General features: G+C 34.4%; 1 protein-coding gene across 1 annotated transcript; it reads right to left on the minus strand.

Moving 5' to 3' along the window:
• Positions 1–3,761: 3,761 nt before the first annotated feature.
• Positions 3,762–12,605, minus strand: LOC115435739 (syntaxin-12-like). The gene is made up of 4 exons (XM_030158341.1): positions 12,475–12,605; positions 8,502–8,632; positions 4,025–4,094; positions 3,762–3,920 (listed from the first exon to the last, which is right to left on the minus strand). Exons 2-4 carry the CDS (start codon positions 8,599–8,601, stop codon positions 3,773–3,775), a joined length of 318 nt encoding a protein of 105 aa, XP_030014201.1. The 5' UTR covers positions 8,602–8,632; positions 12,475–12,605; the 3' UTR covers positions 3,762–3,772.
• Positions 12,606–14,275: the final 1,670 nt, after the last annotated feature.

Below are 14,275 nucleotides of genomic sequence, written 5' to 3' on the forward strand. Positions count from 1 at the left end.
CCACGATGTTGTCCCGCCCCCGGACGCCAGGCGTCTCTGGGGGTGAATGGAGCTGTGGGCGGAGCTCGGCCGGGCTGGACGGCAGAATCCCACGTGCTGATTGGAGGATCAGTCGAAAGGCTGAATCCCGTTTGATTGACAGCTGTTTTCAGATCTGCTCCTTCACTGACACAGTTCAGTTTCCTACCGTTGCGCATTCTGCTGTGAAATCGAGAGAGAAACCACTACCAAATTACTCGTTCATTTCTTGCACTGTAAATAAAACACACTCAGTGGACTTCCTTGTTTCGATTGAACATAATTTCAGCGTTTTCTTGTTTCAGTTACATAATTTAATAATTTCTTGTTCGAGTTTAATATCGTTTTGTAGATAGTTAAATCAATCAAACTGTCGGCTAGGTCGGAGTGAAAGGAGCATCTGTAGTTTAAAAAGGTTGAAGTCTTACACCTGCAACACACTGGGCCAAAGCAAGCTAAGCAGACCAGCTCTGCTGGACATTGAGAGGACACTGGTCCAGTCCCTGGAAAAGACGCCGACTTGGTACGATAAGGTCACTGAGCATTTTCTTAAAAAGGAGCGGAGGGACGAATTTATGTGCAAAAAACTTGACAGTTTTTTTTTTTTATGTAAGCCGACAATGAGCTTCCCCTGTCTGAAAGACAAGCAGCTGCCACTGTTACATAGGTATATATTTCCTTTGTTCCAGATCATGTCTGCTCCTGCTACTTCTCGTCATAAATGCCTAAATAACCCTGACTCCTTTTGCTATATTTGTGGTAGTTTCACCATTCCAAGTCAGAGGGCAAACATCAGTGCATTTGTCAAACAAGCATATTTTGCATATTTTAAAGTAAAACTCGGTGATCAAGACAAGCCATGGGCCCCTCACAAAGTGTACAAGCAGTTGGCATTTGGTATCCCCATGGTTTGGCAAGAGCAAAAAGATCATTGCACAGACTGTTACTTTTGTTCAGTGAAAACATCAGGATTTAACAAGAAAAATAAAAGTAAAATAGAATATCCTAATCTACCGTCAGCTATAAGACCGACGCCTCATTCAGCCGAAATTCCAGTGCCAGTTTTCGAACAACTACCTCCTCTAGAAGATCTGAGTGATGTTGAAGAACGCAATGACAGCAATGATGCAGATTTTGAAATTCATGAGGATTCAGTTTGCAGGGGATTTGATATTTCAGTGTATGTCAATATTTGAAATTTTTTTATAAAACAAGCACATATCTGTTAAGTACAGTACAGAAAACGGGGATCCTGTAGTTCAAAAACTTGACGTGATAGAGAAAAACTGAGATCAGTTTTGGATTCCGCACCCAAAAATGAGTTAAAAACAGCTGTCAGACCTAACTCAACAAAAATTGTGTTCCCCAGTGTTACGTGTATTTATCTACATGTCTCATTTTTCCCTTTGCCACTTCTTCAACCGCACATATTTGTTTTCTCATGATCCGTATCCCATGATGCATTGAGGTTTTAAAATTGAACACATGTCTTCTGTGATGATGCATGATGCCCTGACAAAGACCGTGTAGTGAAAACACGCTGATTTGACGGTGATGGTTTCCCTATAGTTAATAAAGGACTTTCATTTTTGGATCAGAGTGCCTCAGTCTTGCTTCTGGCTGTTGTATTTTTGCACTATTTCTTCTTTAAATATTAATGATTGATGTTTTTTGTTCCTCCAACAGTCCATTTATCCATTTTGTTTGCCTTGTTTCTATCCTCAGGCTTTATTACTCTAACTCTGAATTGTCGTTTCCATTTTGACTTTCTAGGATGTCTGACTGTCTACATACTTTTATCCACTTGACGTTACGTGTTATCTTGTTTTTCCTCATCTTTACCTCAAATTTAGTGCTGTATATCAATATGTGCAGGATTTTATCGGTATTAATTCGCAAAATGTGCATGATTTTGCACACTCATAAGGTTTCTTCAGGCTGAATGATAGTCCACTTAGAATAAAAATGCACCATAAAACCACCTCACATACAATACTATAAATATTTGTTTATAATTAACATGTAAATGCATAATCTAATCATTTCTTTTGAATTAGAATACATCTGTTCTTTCTGTTCATTTGGAGGCAACATTAGGGAATATGACAAGTTTACCAAACACGCCAGAACAACTGATCTGTGACTGAAGAAATATATGTTATGCTATTATATACAGTATATTATCAATGAAGATAGTGTTAAAAAATACTAAGGACTTCACTGACTATTATTGTACAAAGAATTTTGGAGTTTTTGTTATTATTTTCAGACAAACAATTGCTGATTATTTTGATTTATTGTCATTCTTGCAGCAGGTCAAGAACTCCAGCAGCACTTGCGACAAAGAACAACTTTCTTTAGGATAAGATAAGATAAGATAAGATAAGATAAGATAAGATAAGATAAATTCAAATGTAGAGCAGCACAAGATATGCATCAAATACAATAGAAAAATAAAAAGATAAAAAAAATATATAAATTCGTTAAAGTGACTAACATGACAACAAATACTACTACTACTACTACTTATAATAATAATAATAATAAGAAGAAGAAGAATAATAAGAATAATAATAATAAAGTAACAAGTGTGCAGAACTCTAAGGATGATAAAGAACTCTAAGGATGATAAAGAACTCTAAGGATGATAAAAATGATTTATGTCTTGGACTACATCAACTATAATGCATGTTACTGCCCTGTCATGTTTGTTATATTGAATCTGAGCCTTACTGTGATAATTACGTTTTGCACCTATATTATTGTTTGTATTATTATTATTTACTGTATTAATTATTATTAATTATTTGTTGTAAAGCACAGGTGTCAAACATGTGGCCCGGGGGCCAAATCCGGCCCGCCAAAGGGTCCAGTCCGGCCCTTGGGATGAATGTGTGAAATGCAAAAATTACATTCTAGATGTTAACAATCCTTTTAGTTCAGGTTCCACATTCAGACCGATTCAATCTCAAGTGGACAGGACCAGTAAAATACTATCATAATAACATATAAATATTGACAACTTCAAATGTTTCTCTTTGTAAATGTAAATATTTTCATGTATTTACACTAAAACAAAGTATAATTTTGCAAAAAATGTGAATAACCTGAAATGTCTTCAGAGAAGTAAGTACAATTTTAACAATATTCTGCCTACTACTACTAAATGTTTTGTGTGTTTGTGGTCTGTAAGTTATAATGTACATGTGGAAATGATAAACTGAGGCAGAATATTGTTAAAATTACTCTTATTTTTTTCAGTTTGTTCATGTTATTCACAAATTTTGAAAGGATAGTTTGTAGATGTAAAGCTTTTCATAATGTAAGTTAACTTTTTTCACTCTAAAACATAGAGAAAAGTTTGGGGTTGACATTATTTCTATATTATTACGTTATTAATTTACTGGTTCGGCCCACTGCAGATCAAATTTAGCTGAATCTGGCCCCTGAACTAAAATGAGTTTGACACCCCTGTTGTAAAGGGATTATTTTCTTAAAAAAAAAAAAATACACTTGTGGAAGAAAAAAAAACAAGAGTGCAGAAGGTGACTTTGATAAGCGTGCGAGTGAATTCAGCTTTATCCCTGTCTGTAAAATGATTCTGTGATTTATTTATTGATAAGTAATTGACATGAAGGTTGTAATTCTTCCTAAACTTTGTTACATGTTCTGTTCCTGTCAAAGATAATCTTAACTTCTAAACTAGCCCATAAATCCTAAAAACCTCCGACACCAATCATCAGTGTATACTTTTTTAACACACCACGCACCTCACGATCCCACTGAGCATGTGCAGACTGACCTGCTCTGACGGCGACAGTGGTGGAGGCAGTGATCCCAGCTCCTTCAGGTGTCTGTTGGTTTCTTTGGCCAGCTGGTTGGTGTAATGCTGGAGCTGTTGGCTGCAGCACAAACACAAAACACCCTCTCAAACCTCACTTACATGCACTGACCGGGAACACATAATGTGGAAAATATTGATGTTTAGTGATATTTTGGTACTTACAGCCTCTCCTGGGGTTCGGCGCTTTCCTGTCCTGTTCCCAGTTGGTAGAGGAGATTTTTGATTTGACCGGCTGCAGGAAAAAGGAATGATTTAGTGAACAAACACATGTTTTGGGGATGTTTGTAGAGGTGTTGAGGAGTAGGGCTGTGTATTGGCGAGAATATGGCGAAACAATACAAATCACAATAGTAGGTTCACGATACGATATATCACGATATATCACGATACTGTTAACAAGGAGATATTTTTTGTTTTGTTTCTTTGTTTAACAGATTATTTCCTGGAAAATCCTTTAGTGCAGCATTTAGATAAATTAAGTTTTAACACGTGGCTTTAGCGGTACAAAAAAACACACAAATAACTAATGTTTTACAGACATTACAGTTTAAGATCCTGCTTAAATGTTCGTATTCTATTGCGAAAAGAATCCATAGTATTCAGTCCCTGAATCATCCAACATTAGAACATTATTTTTGTGCATTCCCCCCAAAAAAACAAACAAACATTTGTCTCTTTCAGACAGTAAAAAGTGCTTGTAGGATGACCTGAATTATCCATTATTTAACAAAACAGCGTTATCAATTTTTAAAAAAAATTACATTTATGACCTGCAATATCACAATACTACTATTGTACTATAAAAACAACAGTAAAAATACCCATGTGAATATAGAAATATAAGAGCTGGAAAAACAAAAATGAAGCACTGCCATGTCTGCATTTGAATAAATACCTAAAAATATCGATACAGTACTTTAGAATATTGATACAGTATTGTGAAGTGAAATATCGCGATATATTGCAATACCGATATTTTCTAACAGCCCTGTTGACGAATGACCTGAGTCAGGTTCCAGAAAGCAGGACTAAAGAGTCTATTTACCCTGAAAATTAGGCAATTTGAAGGTTTTCAGCTTCACAAACGATATGATATATCGCAATATATCACGATACTGTTAACAAGGAGATATTTTTTGTTTTGTTTCTTTGTTTAACAGATTATTTCCTGGAAAAACCTTTAGTGCAGCATTTAGATAAATAAAGTTTTAACACGTGGCTTTACCGGTACAAAAAAACACACAAATAAACAATGTTTTACAGACATTACAGTTTTAGATCCTGCTTAAATGTTCGTATTCTATTGCGAAAAGAATCCATAGTGTTCAGTCCCTGAATCATCCAACCATAGAACATTATTTTTGTGCATTCCCCCCAAAAAAAAACAAACAAACATTTGTCTCTTTCAGACTGTAAAAAGTGCTTTTAGGATGTACTGAATGATCCATTATTTAACTAGAAGCACTCGGAGAGCGCAGACCTCCGCCAAGGCTGATCAGTGGGCCCCCCCACCCCCGATCACCCCCAAAAGTTAATCATTTCTTCCTTATCCCATTTCCAACAAACCCTGAAAATTTCATCAAAATCTGTCCATAACTTTTTGAGTTATGTTGCACACTAACGGACAGACAAACAGACAGACAAACAAACCCTGGCAAAAACATAACCTCCTTAGCGGAGGTAACAAAACAGCGTCATCACTTAAAAAAAAAAAAAATTACATTTATGACCTGCAATATCACAATACTACTATTGTACTATAAAAACAACAGTAAAAAATACCCATGTGAATATAGAAATAAAAGAGCTGGAAAAACCAAAATGAACCTCTGCCATGTCTGCATTTGAATAAATACCTAAAAATATCAATACAGTACTTTTGAATATCGATACAGTGTTGTGAAGTGAAATATCGCGATATATTGCGATACTGATATTTTCTAACAGTCCTATTGACAAGTGACCTGAGTCAGGCTCCAGAAAGCAGGACTAAAGAGTCTGTTTACCCTGAAAATTAGGCTATTTGAAGGTTTTCAGCTTCACAAATCAGGTTCAGTTTAACCCCTAAAGACCCAGCGCTACTTTTTTGTCAGTTCCCGAATTAATTAAATCAGTTGCACTTCTTCCCACCCCTTTTCAGGCATGTAAATGGAACTACTGTACTGTTTTTTCTGTCCAACATTCTTGTAATTGTTGATATTTGTATTATTATGCATGTTTTGCTTGTTCATGTTAAATTTTATTGCATGTTTGGAATAAATCACTAAATCAAAAATCAAATCAAAATACATTTTTCTGTAGCTTTAACCTTTCTTAAGCAATTTAGCACCATTTATTATAGTATTATTCTCTGCGTTTTGCATTCTTTCAGTGTAAATCATGTATTTTCCGATATTTAATTTACTGATTATAAAACCTCAGAGTAAATTCAAAGGTTATTGAATCAGAAACACAGAAAACTGAAGAAAAAATGACTTTTTCAGCACAGATATCAGCAACTGAACGTATAAACCAGCATCTCCATCCAGTGTCATTGATCCAACTCAATGGGTTTTACTGGGGAATCAATGTTATAGAAGATGATAGTGTTTCCATGGTAACTACGAAGCCTCTGAACGTCCAAATGGGTCATATCTGATGACCATGAAAAGATGACAAACTGTATTTTATTCCATTTATTTACATGTATTGATAGAATTAGTGGATCAACAGGTATTAAACAGTTTAGATCAGTAGATGGTTTTAGTCGACGGTGGCTGTTTGGGTTTTTATGGGTTAAAAAGATCTATGATAAAGGATGAATGAATGACCAGTGTTATATAACTTATTCATATCAATATAAACATTCTTCTCAACCAGGAAAATGCTGTTTTATCTCTGCGGTTCCTAGTGTTTATTAGAAAACTGTGCATGTAACTTGCAAATTCTGCATATAATTATATTTCCATTAAATAAAGATGGTGACTCTGGTTTTGATGATAGAGGTGAATCATCTCTTAGTTCAGTGTTTCTCAAACTGTGGGGCTTTCCAGGGGGGCATGGCATCATTCTTAGGTGTTTTGTTTTTTTTTCTTCAGGTTAGAACATGTACCAGGTGGAACTAATGTTTTAGCGTTGGAGCACCCTGGACTCATTTCAGGGACGTACAACAAACCAATCTACTGCCATAGTGATCTGTCACTGGACTAGACAAAGAGTTTAGGTTTGGAGAATGGACAAGGACTGGACTGGAAAAGAAAAATGTGCAATGTTTCTGGTTTTGCACAGTTTGTACAGATTGCACTTTAATGTTCTGAGATGTGCAACGGAAACAGGCTCATTGCAGCCACTGATATTGTTAAAATGTTCAACTTTGTTACCAAAATTTGTTTGTTGTTCTACAAAAAAATTTACCTTATTGTCATAGTTGTAAGATAATTACACATTTCCTATTTTTATTTGGAAAAATAATGTCTCAGGGTGCATGTCTTGTTGAGGTCACTTTTATTGTTCAATCAAAAATCGAAGTTATTTTTAATTTGCGCAACAAATTATTCAAGGAAAAGCAAAAAGTATTCTAACGATATTGATGTTTCTTTCACTAAAATTTACAATTGCACCACAGGTACAATGTTGTTGGGGTTGAGGGGGGCTTGGAGATTTTTTGGGCTCCAAAGGGGGGCCCGACAGAAAAAGATTGAGAACCACTGTCTTAGGGGCCGTTTTACACGGCGTAGGATTCAGTCGACTCCGGGAAGATTTCATCGCGGATTAGCCTTCTGTTAACATGGAAACGGTGCCTAGAGTGCCTGAATCTGGAAACTTTTGATACCAGGGTCCAGGGTGGAATGTTATCGATACGCTCCGCATTTCAGCTCCGTGTTAACGCAAATCGGAGCGTTCCGGGGTTAAATATGACGTCACCGCATGTGCGCACAGCCAAGAACTGCCAGTTAACCCACTCCAGGCCAGTTGGTGGCGGTAATGAGCCTCCAAGCTGGTTTGCCAGCCTCTATGACACAATAAAGCTGCAGAAAAAGAAGGAACAACCACAACAACAATGGCCGGTTTCAGAACAACATACGTGCTGCTAACTGTGCTCAGTTTGCTGTCGCTTCCAGACAAAGAAGTCCTGCGTCTTTGTACGACCACTCGCCATTGTTGTTTGTAAATAGTGTTGTCCGCCTCTTCTTCTTCTCCTCATTTAAAGACTGTCTAAACTGGAAATCGTTTGTGCGCAGGCGCGCGTTTTACCACCACTGTTTCACTACAGCTCTACATCGCCAGCTACTGGTCTGGCATGGCCACTACAGCGTATTCAGCCGTCCTCGCAGACTCATGTTAACACAGATCGTTATCATAGCGGCTTCGTCTTAACGCGGAATGATTTTATAACGCAAAGGAGAAATCTTTGTGGAATTAGATCCTAGTGTTGCCGTGTAAACGTACCCTTAGTTTCACTGATAATGACTTTTTTCATTTACCAGGTGCGAGATGAGCTCATGTGCAAGTTCTGATCAGCTGTTCTGGAAATTCTATGATTTCATCTCTGGGTTTAGTGACTCAGAGTTCAGGGTTAGACTCTGTTAAACCTTTCTGAAACACATGGTTGATTGAACGTCATCGGTCTGTGCATGTGTGGGATGGTGGGGACGCTCACTGTTCTGGCTGATCTTCTGGATGTTGGAGCTACAGGTCTGGATGAGGGTGCTGAAGTCCCGAGGCTGGGACCGACTGCTGTCTGCTCTCATGTACGACATCCTGACACACTGTTCGGCAACACGGTCAGTCCTAAATACACACAAGCACATCAGAATCCGAACCAGAACCAGAATCAGAATCATCTTTATACATCAAGTAAACACACACAAGGAATTCTTTTCTGGTAGATGTTAAAAAAGTGTAAGACAAGTAAAATAAGGAAAAAAAAGAATCTCTATATAATAGGAATGTAACGATTACCGGTATAATGATAAACCATGGTAGAATTGCCGACGGTTAGTATTACTGTTTAAATTCTACTTATCATGATAACCGTGTTTGATTACCGCACTTTTAAAGGAAAAAAACCCTATGCAAAGATTTTTTTTTTTATTTTTATGTCAAATATTTGAGTATAGTTTTAATTTATTTCAATTTTCATTTTCTATACCTAATATTTGGAAGCAATATTCACTTTTTCAGTTTTTGAAAAGGTTCCTTAAGCATCTTTGTGTTATTTATGCAATAAATTCTATACATTTTTCAAATCGGATTTAATATTTTTTTTTGTGTGATTTCTGGCCTTTTATGTTTTTATAATAGGTTGAAGTGAAAAAAATAATAGACAGATGAGATAGATGAAGTTCTGCTGAAAAAAAAAAGATACCAAACATGGGTGTAGTAAACATTTGTTTATATATTATATAAAGGCAAAATCAAAAGTACTGACAAACGAACAAAATAGGCTCAGACCACTAAGGGTTAATATTTGAATGTTTCTGCAACAGAAGGTACATTGTGCCAATTATTTTATTTATTTATTTATTTATTTATTTTTTAAAAACAACTTGGTTAAATTATTTCAGTGTGTGTATCAGTACAAGTTTTTGAACATTTTGAGCACAATTTCAATAATACTGCGATAATAATGATAATAACCGTGATAATTTTGGTCACAATAACCGTGATATGAAATTTTCTTATCATTACATCTCTACTATATAAACACAGTATCAATTTATATACAATTATACTATAATTTTGGGTGCATTTTATCTGGTCTGATTGAACATATAGAGAATATCAGATTGATTATGTTCATTTTTGTCATTTTTTTATATAAGATTAGAAATTCTTCTTTGCCACAAAACACACGTGTTCACACATCAGATGACGCTCTGAGGAAGACTCCGGGAGTAGTCGAACATGTCAGCAAGGTAAAACACTCACCCTGACTAACTTTGTCGCAACGAAGAATTACTAATTTAATACAAAGAGCATTATTTATCACTATGATGATGAACACATTCCAATGAGTCATTAAAACTCATTGTTTTAAACGTGGGAATATCATGGACCATTTTTTTTTTTTTTTTTTACTTCAACAGGTTTGTGATAAGGTTTATTTTCCCCTACGACCAACACTTAAAATCATCACTTTACACAAAATGCTGTAAACATATGGAATGAACAGCTGTACGAGATTTAAGCTAATTTATGAATATAGTTCATTTTGTAAGTACATTGTATTATTATTAATTTGTGTGTTGCATCATCTGTTGTAGGGTCTAACACAGGGTTTAGTTCAGGGGCCACATACAACCCAATATGACCTCAAATGGACAGGACCAGTAAAAAAAATTACATTGGAAAAAAGTAAAAAGACATTATGAAAATGTTTGCATCTACAATGTTCTCTATCCTTTCAAAAATGTGAGTAACATGAGCAACTATGAACAATATGAAATTTCTTAAGAATATTTTATTATCATTTTTTAAATACAAAATTTCTGAAGATAAAATACTGAATTGTATTTCAGAATTATTATTATTATTATTATTATTATTATTATTATTATTATTATTATTATTATTATTATTATCATTATTATTATTATTATTTACCTCTGGCTTCTTTAGTGCACAGATCTGTTTATAAAAATGGTTGAAAATAACATGACAGGTTAAAAAAAAACTCATATACATCTATATATCTTTATTTATTTATTTTTGATGCAACTTTTTTGCCGTATTTACACAGGCAGCACCTAAACCAGGGGTGTCAAACATGTAGCCTGGGGGCCAAATGCAGCCCGCCAAAGGGTCCAGTTCGGCCCCCGGGATGTTTTTGCCTAGTGCAAAAAATCCACAGTCTTGAATTGAATCAAGCAAAAAAAAAAAAAAAAAATTAGCTTGAATTAAGGAAAAAATCTTGAATGAAGCCAAAAAAAAATCTTCAATTAAGTAAAAAAATCTTCAATTAAGCCAAAAAAAATCTTCAATTAAGTAAAAAATCTTCAATTGAGCAAAAAAAAAATTCTTAAATTTAGCAAAAAATCTTGAATTAAGTAAAAAAAAAAAAAAATCTTCAATTAAGTTAAAAAAAAAAATCTTCAATTAAGCCAAAAAAAAAAAAATCTTCAATTAAGTAAAAAAATCTTGAATTAAGCCAAAAAAAGAGAATAAAATCTTCAATTAAGTAAAAAAAAAAAAAGTCTCCAATTAAGCCAAAAAAATCTAGAATTAACAACTTAATTTTTTTTTTCTTTGTTTTAGTGCAAAAAATAAGATTGAATTATGAAAATATTTACATTTACAAACCATCCTGTAACACTAAAATGTGAATAACCTGAACAAATATGAACAACATGAAATGTCTAAAGAAAATTAAGCACAATTTTAACATTTTTTCTGCCTGTTCCTCAGTGTTTAGTGTCTGTAGATCTGATCCATAATGCACATGCAGAAATGAGAAGTTGAGGAATAATATTGTTAAAATTGCACTAAATTTTCTTACATTTTTTAATTTAAATTTCAGTTTTTTCAGTTTTTTTTGTTTTGTTTTTGGGGATAGTTTATAAAAGTAAGTATTTTCATAATTTAATGAGTTTTTTGTTTGAATAACCTGAACAAATATGAACAACCTGAAATGTCTTAAGAGAAGTAAGAACAATTTTAACAATATTCCGCCTGTTACTAAATATTTTATGTATTTGTAGATCCACTGTGATCTGTAAGTTATAATGCACATGTGTAAATGATAAACTGAGGCAGAATATTGTTAAAATTACACTTATTTTTTTCAGTTTGTTCATGTTATTCACATCTTTTGAAAGGATAGTTTGTAGATGTGAACTTTTTCATAATGTAAATGTACTTTTTTCGCTCTACAACAAAGACAAAAATTTGGAGTTGTCATTATTTATAGGTTATTATGTTATTATTTTTCTGGTCTGGCCCACTTCAGATCAAATTTAGCTGAATATGACCCCTAAACTAACATGAGTTTAACACCTCTGACCTAAACCATGAAAAAAAAAACAAAGAAATTACATACATTATGATAAAAAATAACCTATACCATACCAAGAATAGTCGTTTAAGATGTATTTGACCCTGAAATATGGTGAAATACAAGTTTAAAGCAGCAAACAAAATGCAAATATCCTCAGATTTAAGAAGGCTCCACTTGAGTAAATAATAAATCCTTATGCAAACCAACAAAAACACAACATGTCAGTGCACTTTACTGACTGATTTATTCTCTGACATGTTTATAAAGAACCAGATTAGCAGTATATGAATAAAAAAACATGGCAGTGGGTTAGTAGTGAAAATACAGGCCAGCCCTCGAGCCAAACCCGAGTCATCACGTGCATTAATCCATCAGATAATTATGGAAACCTGCTAGTTTATGGCGTACACAGAAATAATTTGGTTTTTTATAAAGATATAATAGTCTATATGTTAAAAACTGACCAAACGCAGATAAATAGTGACAGAAAATGCACCTTAGATCCGTTATTCAGCGATAATAACAGTACAATTCAACCTGGATGTCCTTTTTTACTGATGTTTCCCACAACGACTTAAACGCACCTCTGTCCGTTAAATTAATATAATGCGTAAATAAATACAAATAAATGTCTTACAATGAGGCTGGGGTCGTCAGTGTTTGTTGCTTTAGTCGCTCCAGATAAATATTTCTGTGTCGGAATAACAGACCCAGCCCGTCCGTACGTAACGCGTCCACGCTCTAATCCGACGTCCTGCTTCCTGGTGCGTTCACTGTCGACAACAACGGTCGTAAATATGACTTTCCACTGAGTTAACAGTTTATTTTGCTAATTTTAAAACTCATAGGCTGTTTTCATTAAATTATTTGTGTTCTGTCTTTCATTATGGTTTAGATTCTGGTTTGGAATGCACGTATTTATTGGTAAAGTGCAAATTTATCTGGAAAATAAGATTATAACACTGGGTTACAAAAAAATGTTTTTTGCAAGTTGGTTTTTTCAACTGAATTAGGACCATTTTGCACCGCTAAATCCAAAAGTGACATCTGTTTTTTCTCAGTCAGGTCAGGTTTTTTTTGCTAATTTTATTTTGAAAAATGTGATCTTCTCACAGTGTTTTTTTTTTTTTTTTTCTGGGCTCAGCTGGCTGACAGGCAGCTGTCTGTACCGATAAGGCAGCAGCTGACACCAACTGTACTCCCAGTCATCATTGCCCATTTTTCTAACACCTTTCCTTGTGTATCCTCTTTTATTTGGACATTTTACCAGGGAGTATCTCACACTACTTTTTTTTTTTTTTTTTCCTGCTTGTCTTGTCCAGCGTTCTAACAGCAGAATGGTAGTCTGGTTTCTTTTGGTGCTGAACAAATTTGCTTTGCCAAAGGGTAACTTCATAAAGTATTTGAAGCTGCCCTTAATATTCTACTGTGTTTATTATGAGTTTTGTTGAACCACATTTCGATGCCGGACCTGACATGGGGGGTGGGGGTGGGGGGTAGAAGAAGGGGAGAGAACAAGAGAGAAGAAGGTGGTGAAGACCCTCACAAGAAAGTATCAACAATACAAACAGCAACAACCATGGAGACAATTATAATGATGACAATAACTACAACCAGAACTGAGTAAACTGGGCAGAAGAAACAAAACAAAACTACAAAAAAACAAAAACACAACAATGAGATACATAAGACCTATGCAATGAAGAATATAAGAAAGCATGAACAAAATGTCGTATACCACATTCGCACAAATAATACCTATAACAAGTAATACCAGTAACAAACAACAAATTTGATCTTCTCACAAAATTGATGACATTTTTGTGACTTTATCAGTTGATTTTTTTTATATAGTTCTCACCTAAAATAGGTTTTAAGAGAAAAAAAATCATTTTCTAACAGGATTCCTGTTAGGTACAATGGTGTATTCACCGCAGATGTAGCAGAATACGTCAGGTTTATTTTTGCAAGATCTTCTAGTCAAAGCCATTTCATTCACCTGTAATATTAACCCTTTCATGCATGAATTATGAGAACCTTAATCAACATTTATTTCCTTAATGTTTTTATTCCTCTTTAGGGCATGAAAAAAACAATGCGATTAAAAATTTTCTTATGAACCAATTTTTCATGGCGTTCCAAAAATGTCAGCTCGACGCCATGTGTTTAATTTTTGAAGAAAAGAAACAAGGATTTACTGATATATTGTGTGAAAACTATGAAATAAAAACATTTTTAATGCAGCTAATCTGCTGTTTTCTCACATTTTAACAAACTCTAATACCAGTCATTACTCACTTCATGGAGATAATGTGCAAAAAAACCCAATTTTTTTTGTTTAAAAAAAAAAAAAAGTTAATTGCGTTAGTTAATTGATTTTTTTTTTTTTCCCTTTAGTTTAGTTTATTTCGAATATACAACACGACAAAGTAATCTTA

This window comes from Sphaeramia orbicularis, chromosome 16 (assembly GCF_902148855.1).
Source record: "Sphaeramia orbicularis chromosome 16, fSphaOr1.1, whole genome shotgun sequence".
NCBI lineage: Eukaryota > Metazoa > Chordata > Actinopteri > Kurtiformes > Apogonidae > Sphaeramia > Sphaeramia orbicularis.